Below are 14,260 nucleotides of genomic sequence, written 5' to 3'. Positions count from 1 at the left end.
CTATTCTCAGAAGGATTAAAACTGAGCTTTAAAATTTAGGCTGGAGGAAGCTGATGCTTTTTTGTCTGTTGTTGGGGTGGGTTTTTTCGAAGTTCGTTCTTGCAGAGGATTAAAATTCAAAACCAAAGTGTTTTTTCCATGCTGAAAACCAGGTGCTATAGTCATTCTCACTTAATAGTTTAGATCTTTTAATAAACAAGCTCCCGGAGGACCAAATGAAATGGCAAAAATGTCCATAATCCAGCCTGTTGAACAGCTTTTCAAACTGGGAAAGAAGAGCCCCAAGGCTTCATGTACAATCCCTGCAGTGCAAATACTGACAGCATTGAGTATATTTGCAGTTACACATGTGAGCATATAAACCTTTCTGCTGTGTCTCCAGGGACTGTCTCAAAACAACACTGGAGGAGGTCCCTTGGTAGAGCTGGAGATTTTTAAAGGCAAGAAACTGCCATTCTCCTACACAAAAAAATAAAATTTAATCATTCTGAACCAGAAGAAGAATGCTCCTCTCCTGCTGGTTTTTCCAGAGTAAGAGGACATCAGTTCTTCATTGAGCAGTCACCCAGTTATCCCTAAGTCACTTCTATTGGCCACAGTCTTGAGTTCTTTCCTACATGGGTCTGTGAAGGATTAGAGCGAACAGTGGTTTGGACAGAGTCATAAAAGACTCACCGTTAATGAGCCACACGTTGTGTAACTGGAGCCTCAAAACAGGCTGTTGCAGACAGTAAATACCAGGATATTCCAGCTGATCCCATATGGGCAGGGACCCTCCGCGTCCCAGACGTCCAGGCAGGCGCAGGACAGCAGGATGCCGATGGCCTCTGGCTGCACCATTCCAAGGGCCACAAAAACAGAGCAATGTTTGGGCTGTGACAGGGCCTTCTGTCCCAGCTGGCTGTGCAGTGGATGGTTGTGTGTGGGCCAGGTGCTGCAGAGTCTCCCTGACAGAGCAAGAGCCTATCAGTGTGGGCATCCTGGGCTTGATCAGGGATGAGGACGGGCCAGTGGGGCAGCATGGTACCCTGAGGGCACAGAGGCAGGGGAAGGGCAGCTGGAGGCTGGTGAGAGGTGATGGATGTTGTCCTAACAACGATACAGACCCTGGCAGGACTATTTCTCCAAGCAGGGTTTTGGAAACCTCTCCACTGACATATGAGAATACTTTAACAGTGGGGCTGATGGTTTTGTTCCACCCCCCGTGCTGTGCACCTGGGGAATGAAAGTTTATGAGTCTTGTTTACCTGCTCTCCCTCCCAGCAGGACACACCTGAGAGCCTGTGAGGCTGGAGGTGGTGGGCTCACAGCATTTGGCATTCTTCAGGAGACTTGTGATGGCAGGACAACCTCCCTGCACGTGTCCTGCTTGCTCCTGCTCCACAAGCAGCACTGGGCCATTTTGTACCAGGGCCAGTGGGATCAGCAGCTGTGGGGGCAGGAGACCATTTCTTTGTTGCAGTTGAAATGCTGGGCTTGGTGAAGGTTTGCAAACCAGTCCAGGTTTTGTTGTGATAGCTATTTCCATATTCAGCTCTCCTTCTGCCACTTTGCTTGCCCACATGTAAGGAAGTTGTCTCAGAAAACCATCTGTGCCAAGGGGAGCCACCAGCTGTGTTAGGACACATCTTATAGGTATTCCTGCTATTGCACTTTCCTTGCCTGCCCCTTGAAGTGCAGTGACGTGACAGTGCAGCACTGGGGACAAGCACAGAGTAGTGCCTGCCCTCTATACATTTTGTCAGGTGTCCCAAACGGGTTCCAAAGTGGGCTGGGTGGCTGTATGCCTATGGAGCCAAGGGCTCAGTGGTGCCCGGGAAGAAACACAGCTTTAGCAGCAAAGGAACAGGGGAAAACTGACCCTAGCAGGAGAAGGGGAAGGGGAAAACAGATGACCCCTGGGAGGAGGAGGAGGAGGGAGAAGAGCTGGCTGAGGATGGGAGACAAGCTGATCCTCGGTCGCTGTGTTTGTGTCTGCAGGAGGAGGCGACTGGTCCCAGAGGATGGTCTGGACGAGGGACTGGTGAGCTGGGACGAGGAGCAGAGGGAAAGGTGCGTGGTGGGACCTGGGGGCTCCAGATCAGCTGAGTTCCAGGGGTTTGGATCCTGGGACTTGGGTGAAAATAACAAAGATCCTACAAGTGCTGGGATACCAAAGGGAGAGGGAACCATGCCCGCAGTTGTTCTAGTGCTGCTTAATGAGAAAAGCACCCCCTCTCCAAAAATGATGATCATGGTGCTCACTGGAGCAGAAACTCTTCTCTTGTTTTTCCTGTATACATGTAGAAATATTCTCTTTAAGACTAGGTGTAACTGCAGAGAAAATGCACCTTTGATCTACATATGCTATAGCGCTGTGGGGGCACCTTGATTTTACTGACTGTGGGGAAATGACCCTTTTCTTCCATGCAGAAAGTGAGCAAAAGCTGTGCATCACACACCCCAGGGCTGGCTTCCCCACAGCCCCAGGGACAGCCTTGGAGGGAGCTGCCCTCCCTGGGAGGCACAGTCCACAGGGAGCATGGTTTTGCCTTTTTCCAGTCATCACAACAAACCAGCCAGGGCTACAGCAAATGAGATTGTTTCTGTCCTCCCCCCTGCTGATGCTTCTCAGCCATGCTAAGCTAAGCATCCTGGTCTGAATCCAAACTGGTTCTAATGAAGAGGCTGAAAAGAGAAGATATAGTTTATAAATTCAGGGGCTTGATGCACATTTTCACCCCATAGTTCTTCCAAAATCGTATTCTCCCAAGCACATGCAATCCAACCTGGGATCTTGGTGCTTCCCAAGCCTTCTGACAGCATCTCGCATCCCAGGGAACAGATGAGGCTCAGGGTGGTGCTGCTTGATGATCTTTTACTGAAACCACCTTAGCTTGTGTTCTTCTCATTAGACAGTACCCAAATAAATATGGGTAAATCCTAATTCAGGTCCTGTGAGTTAAAGGATGGGTCATGGCCGTGGTTTGAGGCCAGGATGGATGGGGCTTGGAGAAACCTGGACTACTGGAAGGTGTCCTTGCCCATGGCAGAGGGGTTGGAACAAGATGAGCTTTAAGGTCACTTCCAAGCCAAACCATTCCAGGATTCTGTGATTCTGTGAACCTGCCCTGATGTTTTCCTGCCTGCATGAAACGCCCGATGGTTTGCCCGCAGCCTGCCCGAGCGCATCGGCTCGGCCACGAGCCTGAGCAGTGCCATCATCAACACCCGGCTCCAGGAACTGGTGAAGCTCTTCAAAGAGAGGACCGAGAAGGTGAAAGAGAAGCTGATTGACCCCGATGTCACCTCGGATGACGAGAGCCCTGTGGCATGTGAGTTCCAGCGGGGCTGGGAGCGTTTCGCTGGTGGGTCCCCAAGCACGCTGTGTTTTCTGGGAGACAGATGTTTTGTTTACAGTTTAAAGACCTTAAAACAAATTGCAGTAACAAGATTTTTTTTCTCCACTTTAACCTCTCCCAGCACCTGCTAAGCCAGCGCCTGCAGCAGCACCGGTGCCTCCCCCGGGAGGGGAGGTGGAGGAGGACAAGCCATCAGGGGATGACCACTACTGTGAGATGCTGTGCTGCACCTTCAAGTACCGGCCCTGGATGGACCGCCTGAAAAGCTACCAGTTCCCCAGCAGCATCGACCCACTCACCAGTGAGTGATGGAGCACAGCCTCATGCCTGGGCTGGGGGCAAGCTGGTGGGACCAGGGGAGAGGGGTTGAGCAGGGGAGGAGCTGCAGGAGAGGAGATCTTATAGATCTTACAGAACTAAGCAAGAAGCAACTTAACTTTCACTAAAGCCTAGAGTTTTAAATATCTCTGCAAGGCATAGGCTTTCCTAAATATTTCCCGATAGCTGTGCGTGTCAGGAGCACAGCCAGGCAGGGAAGGGACAGCCACCTTCTGCTTTCAGGCTTTGTAGTGGGAAAACCCTGTCCCTGTGGTGTGGATACCCCAAATAAAAATAAAAGTCACAAAAGAAATATCAGCTGCCTGGTGGCCACTCCACAGGAGCCCAGCTCTTTCCTTAGCCTCTGCTATTCCCCATCCCTTTGGAAGCCCCTGGGCTCAGGCCATCAGTTCAGCATGGCTGCAGGGGGAAAAGCAAAACAGGGAAGTCTGTGTTGTGGCAGCAAAGGAAAAGCAAACCTAGTTGAATGAGCAAAGCTGGAAGCTTCCCAACAAAACATGGTGTGCTCTGTGACTGGTGCTGTTCACTCTGCACCAGAGCCCAGCTCACCTGTGGCTAAATGCTGTCACCAAGAGACCTCCTGCAGGGTTCCAAGCTGTGCTCAGGGCAGGTCAGGGCATGAAAACCCTGGGATGTCTGCCCAGCTGATCGTGGTGCTGTTCCCTGTGTGCAGATCTGATGTATGTACTGTGGCTGTTCTTCGTTGTCATGGCCTGGAACTGGAACTGCTGGTTGATCCCCGTCCGCTGGGCTTTCCCCTACCAGACCCCAGCAAACATCCACTGCTGGCTGCTGGTGGACTACCTGTGTGACCTCATCTACCTGCTGGACATCCTCATTTTCCAGACCCGGCTGCAGTTCGTCCAGGGGGGAGACATCATCGTGAGTGGCATACGCTGCATCCACCACTGCAGGGACCGGCTGGGGGGGCCTCCCATCCCCATCCCCATCCTCAGACCTCTGAGTTGAGCTCTCCAAGCTCTCCCACCACGACTGCAAGCATCTCTCCTGACACGTGGTGGATAAGCCAGCTGTCTTTTTGTCTGCCAAATACATTATTTGTTCCCTAAAGGCAATACCAGCCCATCTAGAAAACGCATGGTCCGTGGCAGCCCCGTTCCTGGGAAGGGATGCCAGGAGGGTGCTGCTCTGTGGGGTTGTTCTGCCCATGGTGTGAGGTGCTCACTGACCAGCCCTGGTGTAGTTGTGCCCTGCTAACCATGGGCATGGGCATAAAAAACTCTTGAGTTTGATTTTCAGGAGCAGGCTGGGCAGAATGCATTAGCAATTGAAATCTGAACACATAGATCACGTGCCTGAGAAGAGGGAAAGCCCTTGATTTTGTTTCCAAATTCAGTTAAATAAGCTGTGAAAAATCAAACCTTGAGAGTACAGCCTTCCCATGGCCATGCAGATGCTCAGGCAGGCAGGTTCCTCCTGTAAACTCTGTTTTTTGTGAGATTGCCACTGTGATGTGCTTTCTCTGGGATGCAAAACAAGCACAGGATGTCCCAAGATAGGATGGGAAGATGGCATATGGCCAGGTCTTCTGCTTGTCTTGTTCTGCTCCCATTCCTGGAAATGAAGGGAAAATCTTCCCTGTTATGGTGCAGAAAGGGAAAACCAGGCATGAGCATGTTGGCCATGACTTTGCTTTCTGTAAGCAATGATCAATCTTCCTCTCTCTCTCTCTCTCCCCTTCCTGTTCCCAACCAGACTGATAAAAAGGCCATGAAAGAGAACTACCTGAGATCACAACGTTTTAAGGTTCGCCATAATTTTATTTATTAATCTGAATATTTAATCTGCCCCGTGGTTTGCAGCCCCATCCCAGTGCACCTGCAGGTCCCCTCAGAGGCTTCTCTCTTTGTGTGGATTTCAGATGGATGTGCTGTGCCTCCTGCCCCTGGATTTCTTCTACTTCAAAATTGGTGTCAACCCACTCCTGCGCTTCCCTCGATGCCTGAAGGTGAGTTGGAGTTTACAAAATCAGGCAGAAGAGCACCTACAGTGGATTTGGAGGAGTTCTGTGCTGCTGGGGTGAACTATGGCTTGCTAAACTCGTTAATGATGACAAGAGGATTGTAAAATGTAAGGGAAGTCTTATCCCAAAGGCTTTGCAGTGCTGTTTGTTAAATCTTCATTTCAATACTAAGCCATGCTCACATTTGAATAGAAGGGCACTTAGAGATGGACCCAAATCTGTCCGTGGCAGCCTGTGCTGCAGGGGGGCTGCAAGAGGGAAGCAGAGGGGCAGTGGGGCTTTATGGGGAGGTGACTGTCCCAGTGGGGGCTGCAGGAAGCTGGAGCATGCTGCTTTCCTTCTCCTCCCAGTACATGGCCTTCTTCGAGTTCAACAACCGCCTGGAGGCCATCCTGACCAAGGCATACATCTACAGGTGAGGGGGGCCAAGGGAAGGAGGGAGTGTGGAGTTGCTGTTTGCCACTGGGGAGGAAGGTTTACTTTGGTGTGCACCAGTTCCGGGCTCCTGGTTTATTTTCCTGCCACCCCTGGGCTGGCTGATGTGGATGTTGGCTGATGAAGCAGCACGTGGGGCTCCCCGAGCCCATGTGGGTAGGATCATCTCTCTCACGTTTTTTTCTGGCTCTTCTAGAGCTGCAGGGCTGCAGGAGGGAGCAGCAGGGTGCATGTTTGGGTGCTCTGTGATTCCTGCAACAGCAGGACCTCTCGGTCATCGTTTTGAGGCTCCTTGTGATGCTGGGGGTGGTAGTGGGGACATATTTCTCCCAGAAGACACTATATCATCTCCTTTTCTGCTCTCTCCTGGTTCTTTTTGCAGAGTGATTCGAACAACTGCCTACTTACTGTACAGCTTGCATGTGAACTCCTGCCTCTACTACTGGGCCTCAGCCTATGAAGGACTGGGCTCTACCACCTGGGTCTATGATGGGGAAGGAAACAGGTACAAGCCAGGGCTTGGATCTTACACAGCACAGCCTGTGCTGAGCTGAAGTAATAATGGAGGTGTTGGGGTGCAACTGGATTCATAAAAACCCTGGAAGGAAAGGGTTGGGAATGCCAGGAGAAGATGTGGAGCGTCCTTTGCTAACAATTTGTTCACAAACCCTTATTCTCCCCTGATGATTTCTGAAAGTGTAAATGTTGCTGAAAACACATTGCTGGTTTATGGCAGTGGCGCTGTAAGGAGCAGCCAGAGCAGCTGAGCCTCCTACATGGAGGTTTCTGGAGAATCTATAGGTCCCCCTGCTCCTGTAGCACCTCCAGAAACACCTGCAGGTGTGGTGGGGAGTCTGAAGCCCTTCAGTTTTTCCCTCTGTCACCCATAATTACTCTCAGCAGGCTCTGGCTTGCCATGGCCAGAGGATGTGAGCTCAGTGCAGAGGGGTGAAACAGGCCTTCATGCCAGAAATGCCTTCAGAGCTGCCTCCTCTTTCCCTCCCAGCTACATCCGCTGCTACTACTGGGCAGTCAAAACCCTCATCACCATCGGGGGCCTGCCAGACCCCAAGACACTGTTTGAGATTGTCTTCCAGCTGCTGAACTACTTCACAGGCGTCTTTGCTTTCTCTGTCATGATAGGGCAGGTGAGTGGGAGTCGTGGAGGGTTCCCAGCCTCAGGTGGGGATGGTTGCAGTGTGGTTGATCTGCAGGTTTGCATCTTCAGGTTTGTTTTTCCCATTTGAGGACCTGCTTGGCACTGGTGCAAGACAAAAAGTACTTGCTGGGTGCTGTTAGGGCTCGGTTTACACACTCTAGGCTGCTCAAGTGATGGATAAGTGACAGCAACTAAAACTTTTCTTCCACCTCTTCCGTTCAGATGAGAGACGTGGTTGGCGCCGCTACTGCAGGGCAAACTTACTACAGGAGCTGCATGGACAGTACCATTAAATACATGAACTTCTACAAAATCCCCAGAACTGTTCAGAACCGGGTGAAAACGTGGTATGAGTACACGTGGCACTCTCAAGGCATGCTAGGTGAGACCCAGCCACTCCAAGGGCTGTGTTTTACTGTGGCTGTTTTGCAGGGCTGAAATGTTACTGTCAAATAGCACTGCAGTTTTGGGGTGTAGGGTGACTTATTTTGCTCTTCACTACTGGCTCACAGCACTTTGGTGACCCGGCATCACTCATAGCACACTGAGTCCAGTGTCCCACATGCTGGTCCCTGGGGAGAGGGCAGTGACTGGCAATCACTGGCCAGAATGTGTCCAGCAGCAAAGACACCAGCTCACCGTACCAGGCAGGACCAGGACCTCTGTGCCCATCCTCCTGGGCAAGAAAGATAATGGTTTGGACTCAGTGATGTGTCTCTGAGAGCCATCAGGGCAGGGATAATGTGAAGGGTGGTTCTCCATCGCCCCTTGGATTTAGACCTGCAGGTTGCTGGGTGGGCAGAGGCTGGAGGGGACCCTTCTGGGAGAGCTGGCTCCTGCCCTCTGCCACCAGAATGTGAGTTGCTTCCCTACTGCCACGTCAAGGACATGCTCTCATATCAAGAGCTGGAAACAGCCAGTTTTCTGCTTTGTCTCACAGATGAGTCAGAGCTGCTGGTGCAACTGCCAGACAAGATGAGGCTGGACATCGCCATCGATGTGAACTACAACATCGTGAGCAAAGTGGCCCTTTTCCAGGTATCCCCTGCAGCACGGGTCCTGCCTGGCAGAGCCTGCCATGCTGACACAGACTTACACCATGTTGGCTCTATTTTGGCTCAGGGTTGTGACAGACAGATGATCTTTGACATGCTGAAGCGGCTCAGATCGGTGGTCTACCTGCCTAATGACTACGTGTGCAAGAAGGTAATGTGACATATGATGCTTGGGTGCCCTCCCATGCCCGGCGTTACAGCCAGGCTGTGCAGGGCACTAGGGGAAAGCCAGGCCTGGCCCATCACCCTGGTGTTGAGCCACTTCACAGGGAGGGAATTTGGAGCAAAATCATCCTTGGTTGCAGCCATTAACAGCAGGAGACCAGGGAAGAGCCTGTCGAGCTGCAGGAGACCTTGGGGTGCATAGATGGTTCTCGGGAGTAAACACCATCAAGACAAAGAATTTTGGGAGCTTAGAGAGGGCAGTATGGTCATGGGAGTTTCCAGCAAGATGCTGGTTAGGGCATCCATGAGGCCTCCCTGTTTCTGGGCATCCCCCCCAGCACCCCTCTTCCCTGCAGGGAGAAATAGGCCGTGAGATGTACATTATCCAGGCGGGACAAGTGCAGGTGCTGGGGGGACCCGACGGCAAATCCGTGCTGGTGACTCTGAAAGCTGGATCCGTGTTTGGAGAAATAAGGTGAGAGAAGCATTTTCAGGGAAATACACTCGTGGGCTCTGGGAGAGGAAGGTGGGAAGTGGAAGGATCAGCAGCATCCCAATTATCTTTGTGATTGAGAGCCATAAACACTGGGCAGCAGCTGAGACACAGATTACAGGGTTTTTCCTTGGAGCTTTTCTGCTGTTTTTGTCATCATGTTGTTTTCAGCCTGGGGAGCTGATGATGTTAAGCGGAGGTACATGGATGGAGGGGTGAGAAAATGAATAAGAAAAGATGCTTCACAAAAACAGTCTCACAACCATTTAATCCACCCATTTCATGGGTATGCAATGTCCTGTACCAGTCTGTAACACAGGGATGCTGCTGCCTCCCTACAGCCCAGCAGCCACTGGACAGGTGTAAAATGCAACATTCAACCCTCCAAACCCCCAAATCATTTTTTATATAGTGCAGTATGCAAATTTCCTTCAAAAATTAGATATGGGAAATTCCATCGGGAGTGAAAATTACGCTCTGAGTCCTCTGAAAGAGAGAAATGGAGGCATGCAAAAGGAGACCTGAAGTTGTGCTGAGCCTGTGAACAGAAGCACTGACGTCTTGCCGTGTCTCTCTCAGCTTGCTGGCGGCAGGAGGGGGAAATCGCCGAACGGCAAACGTCATAGCTCACGGCTTCGCGAACCTTTTCATTCTGGAGAAGAAGGACTTGAACGAGATTTTGGTGCACTATCCGGAGTCTCAGAAGCTGCTGCGTAAGAAGGCCAAGTGCGTGGGGTTTTTAAAAATAGCAGAGCCCGGATATCAGAATCTCAGAGGAGATTTCCCTCTGTGCGAAGCCCCGGGAAAGCTCCTGCTGCAGGTGCTGGGTTCTCTCTCGCAGAGGCGGCTCCCGCTCCGGGCTGGATCCGCTGTGCCTCGGCAGAGGGCACCCGTCCCTCGTCGCTGGGCTGGGGAGGCTGGGGCTGCCCCAGCCCTGCTCTGAACCTTCGCCACTAAAAGCGGGTGGAGCTGGGGAACGAACGTGGCCAGGGTGCCTTCGTTTAAAAATCTATTAAAGTATTTAATTTTTAGCATTACTTATTATTCTATCCTTCCTAAGGCATAACAAATCCCTGCCCTTTTAACACCTGTTTTTTCCTCGCTATAAAATCCAGCTAATAGAACACGTTCCCGGGCTGACATCATCTCTCCTTTTCCTTGCTGTAGGAAAATGCTGAAAAGCAACAACAAACCCAAAGATGAGAAGGGAGGCCCTGGAGACGCGCTGATCATTCCCCCAAAAGCTGAGACCCCGAAGCTCTTCAAGGCTGCCCTGGCTGCCACGGGGAGGATGGGGGGCAAAGGGCCGCTGGGGCGGCTCCGCTGGAGGCTGAGGGAGCTGAAGGAGATGCAGGCGGCGCAGGTCAGCATGGGAAGGATGGAAGTTTAGCTTTGCTTCATTAGATGCCGAGTCTCTGTTCCCCCTCCCCACTGGCTTCAGACTCGTTAAGGTGCCTTAAGGAAGTGAGCTCAGGTCATCGGGCACTGACACAGCGTGGGCAGATGGATAGGGGTGACCCAACATCTCCAACAGGGCCTTGGGAGAATGCCAGTGTCCCACAGGGGTTTGTTTTGCAACACAGAAGGGTAGTACACTGACTTTTTGCCTAGCTCTGCTAAGCCTGAGTGTAATTTCTAGCTGGGCTGTAGCCACAGATGGAATGGATGCCTCTTGCATCCTGCAGAGACAGAGCCTCTCATTATTAATCGATGTGCTGGCAGGACAGAGGGCAGTGCTGGCACCGAGCACCCACAGCCCAGTCAATATATCAAAGCTTTCCTGGCACAGCTGGGGCAGAGCCCCCACAGCAGGCACTGCTCTCCCACTAGCTCTGCATGAAACCCCCTGCTTTTTTTTTCTTTCTTTTTTCTTCCAACTGTCTCAGCTAAACTTGAAAACAAAGTTTTGTCCTGTTGTTGCTCTTCCCAGCATGGAACCACGCAGGCTATCACATCTGGACACGTAGAGGGAGGTGGAAGAGTAGCTGATAGGGAGGGGCGGCCTTGAGGCTGGGTAAACAGCCAGGGAGATGCCAGGCATAGCTGCATTTCTGCAGGCCTTCACAGAGGCACAACAGAGGCTTCACAAATGTGGTGTTCAGTACTAATTCATGACCAGTTCATGGCAGTGGTGAACAGAGGCACTTCAGGCTCCATAGGGTAGTGGCAACAAGACCTGTCACTGAAGGGTGCACATTTTGAGAACCAACCCCACTAGTGGGTTAGCAGGACCCCACTGCTGGAAAGACATCCCTCTCCATAGCACATCCTTAGGACAGCTTTCCAAGTCTCCTCTCTGAAGGAGGAGCAGTCTGGGGCTGCTCCCTCACAACACCACTTCTGCCACGTTTAGCCCAGATCAGCCCCTCCAGATGCTTCAGGAGCAAAGCAAGAGCTAGTGCAGGAGGTGTGAGAAGGCTCTGTTGCACTCCTCTCTATGTGTTTCTCAAGACATACAGGATATAATCCAGCTGCCCCTCTTGCAGGGGGCAACTCTGGCAACAAAATGACATCCCAATGTATGTGGTGGAACCATAGAAGAGCTGCCTGCCTTTGCACAGTGCAGACACTCTGTTGGGGGTACTGGGCAAGCGTCTGCTAAGGTTGATTTCACCTTTTTGGTTTGTTTTTATTGCAGGGTTCCAGTTTCAGTCCAACCCCACCAAAGTCACCAGTGCACCAGAGATCGCCTGTCACCTCCCACAGAGACCAAACCCGCCCAGGAGAAATATCCTCAGAATCTTCTGATCATTTAGTCACCGTTCGTGTGATTCCCACGGCACAAGAAGATGAGGAAATCCTCGCTGCTGAGATTTCAGAGAAAGAAGACAAAGAAAAAGGAGAGAAATGAAACAGCAGCACGTCCTGGGGCAGGCGTAGGAGTCAGGCAAATGCCTGGGGTAGCAGATTTTTGTTATTAATGATTTCCATGCGGTGGCTGTAGGCTTTGCAATGTGCTGCGGGTAGGATCTGCCTCTCTTTTCTGTCCAGACCCTCATTCCCTGCTGATAAAACCCTCTGCCATTTGACCCAGAACCATACAAGCCTTCCATGGTCTGCAGATCAATATTTATTGAGCATCTTTATGAATTTCCCACTAAATCTCAGGCCAGCCCTCTTGCTTTGAAATCCAGCTTTATGGAGGGAGAGCTCTGGAAGAAATTGCTTTTTATGGCTCTGGATGGTTAATGAGTGTTCAGATAAAGCGTGAAGAGTTATTCACCTCTGACAGCTGAGTCACTGCTTGGCCAGAAACAATCAGGGGGAAAAAAATAACAAGGTTTCTCTGTTGGGCTCAAGGTTGACAGCGGCAGTGGAGAGTGATTCATCCGGAAAGGATGCGGACTATGCTCACAAGCCGAGCGTGGAGCAAATCACACTGTCACAAGAATGCCAAGGTCTGTCCCCGAGTGCACAGTCTGCAAGGTACTTGAGGGTCTCTGCGTGGTGCCAAGGCCACCTTGAGTTTGCCACTGGGAAGAGTTCCTGCCAGCAATCCACCCTGGGAAGGTGGTGGGGCCTCCATCACTGCAGGGTCTTGTGGAGAGATTTGATGAGCATCTTTCAGGGATGGAGAAGCACAATCCTGGATGTTCCTGGAGTTCCTTTCTAGCCCTGGGTTTCCATGGGTGCACCAACCTGGCGCTGCTGGGAGAGATAAACAGAGGGCAGGAAGGGAGAAGCTGAGTTGGTTCCCAGCTGGGAGGGGAAAGAGAAGTGCAGTAAGTGCTCTCCTCTCCCAGACAGTGTTTCAGAGTCAGCTCAGAGTCTGTGCCACACAAGCAACTCTGCACAACCGTGCAGGTGCTCCCCTGCAGTCACTGCTGGACCTCAGTGACATCCACTTTTCCAGCAGCTGATTTCCAGCCCTTCAGTCACTTGACTGGCTCTTGGCCACATTTCCCATGCAGGAGCCACGCTGGTATTGCTCATTGCTGCGACAGGGCACTTGTGAAGACACTCTCCCAGTGCTGGGACTGGGCACTGGAAGGGAAGTGAACATCTGATTAGCAGCCAGCACACCCAGCTGATGGCTCAAGGTGTCTGATCTTCGCCCAGCACCAACCAGAGCAGCTGCTGGTGAGCTGAGAGGTGGTGAGAAGTGGGATGGCACCAAATGAGGCACTGCAGATCCTCCCCAAGGTTTTTGCTCACCACATCCCCACAGCACTGCTGGCTCCATTGAGAGGAGACAGTTTCCATCCTCTGGAGGAAAAGCTGGGGCAGGTTTTGCCACAGGGAGCAGCCCCATCTCCGCAGCCAAGGGGCTTCTCAGGTGTTCAGCAAATCCTGTGAGCAGTGCTGCAGGTTCCACAGGTCTGGCTGTGAGACAGCCAGGGCTGTTCATGCAGAGTGTCAGCTCTGGCATCACTCCCCGGGTGATCCCTCTTCCCATCAGCAGCCTGGGGCTGACCTTCACCTCCTTTGGGATCCTCTTCTTTTGTTGCTTCCCCCCCCCCCTTGCAAAATAGATGGGTTTCTGTGGCAGAAAAAGCCAGAATAGATGTTAGCATTAATTAACAATGGCTTGCTTTCTTTTAAACAAATTTAACGAGCTCCACTGTACTGCAGGAGGGTCTGAAGCCACCACTGCCCTTCACATTGCAGGGGAGAGGCTGCACTCACCCAAACCTCCCTGAATATTTCTCGTCCTCAGTCATTTGCAAGTGGTTTCCTGCTGGGTGGAAGGTTTCCGTGCAGAGTGCAAAGTATTTTCTTTTCACTCTATAAACATTTATATAATCAAACCAGGAAATGTGCAAGAGTCAAACTGGGGCTCTGATTTGCTGCTATGGTTTGATACAGTTTAGAAAAAGCATTTAAATAAATAGTGAGGTGTAATGGCTTTCATAATTCACTGTATCTACAATAAACACCACGTAGATTACCGTTCTTTTGCTGTGGATTTATTTCAACATTCCAGTTGTTTTCCCACTCTTTGCTCACTGATGCACCAACAGAGCCAGAAAGCCCTGAACATGCAGTTCACAGCTTTTTCCAATAAATAATTTAGAGGTCACATAATACTGGCAGAATGATTGTAATTTTTATTTTAATCACCAGCAGGAGGGAAAAACTCCTCCTTAAATGGCAAATATTGCTTGAAGATCTTAGTTTTCAACATGCAGCGTGAGATGGTGATGGATACACGACTGGTAATTCTGGAAGCACGGGGACATCTGAAATTATCCTTCCCTGTGTTCTGTTTACGGCTTTAGTTCTTTGGAGGGATTACTCTCCAGGTAATAATTAAGGTCAAGGTAGGGCTGGGCTTATGAGCTGGGCTGG

The 14,260-nt window shown here is 51.2% G+C and overlaps 1 protein-coding gene across 3 annotated transcripts in view; it reads left to right on the top strand.

Moving 5' to 3' along the window:
• CNGB1 (cyclic nucleotide gated channel subunit beta 1) overlaps positions 1–13,864 on the top strand; it is a 28,313-nt gene extending 14,449 nt beyond the window's left edge. For 2 of the 3 annotated variants that reach the window (XM_064670891.1, XM_064670893.1), the window contains 16 exons: positions 1,981–2,052; positions 3,157–3,314; positions 3,463–3,642; positions 4,354–4,562; positions 5,397–5,447; positions 5,563–5,649; positions 6,015–6,079; positions 6,482–6,604; positions 7,106–7,247; positions 7,481–7,640; positions 8,199–8,296; positions 8,381–8,464; positions 8,835–8,953; positions 9,551–9,697; positions 10,139–10,334; positions 11,610–13,864. In XM_064670891.1, coding sequence (XP_064526961.1) covers positions 1,981–2,052; positions 3,157–3,314; positions 3,463–3,642; positions 4,354–4,562; positions 5,397–5,447; positions 5,563–5,649; positions 6,015–6,079; positions 6,482–6,604; positions 7,106–7,247; positions 7,481–7,640; positions 8,199–8,296; positions 8,381–8,464; positions 8,835–8,953; positions 9,551–9,697; positions 10,139–10,334; positions 11,610–11,822 — 2,104 coding nt within the window. In that variant the 3' untranslated portion in view covers positions 11,823–13,864. Of the gene's footprint in view, positions 1–1,980; positions 2,053–3,156; positions 3,315–3,462; positions 3,643–4,353; positions 4,563–5,396; positions 5,448–5,562; positions 5,650–6,014; positions 6,080–6,481; positions 6,605–7,105; positions 7,248–7,480; positions 7,641–8,198; positions 8,297–8,380; positions 8,465–8,834; positions 8,954–9,550; positions 9,698–10,138; positions 10,335–11,609 lie in introns of those variants that run through there. The other variant, XM_064670892.1, reaches the window with a different exon arrangement.
• Positions 13,865–14,260: the final 396 nt, after the last annotated feature.

This window comes from Pseudopipra pipra, chromosome 14 (genome assembly GCF_036250125.1).
Source record: "Pseudopipra pipra isolate bDixPip1 chromosome 14, bDixPip1.hap1, whole genome shotgun sequence".
Lineage (NCBI taxonomy): Eukaryota > Metazoa > Chordata > Aves > Passeriformes > Pipridae > Pseudopipra > Pseudopipra pipra.
The sequence above is the reverse complement of the archived record's forward strand: the minus strand, read 5'-3'. Positions and strand labels throughout refer to the sequence as shown.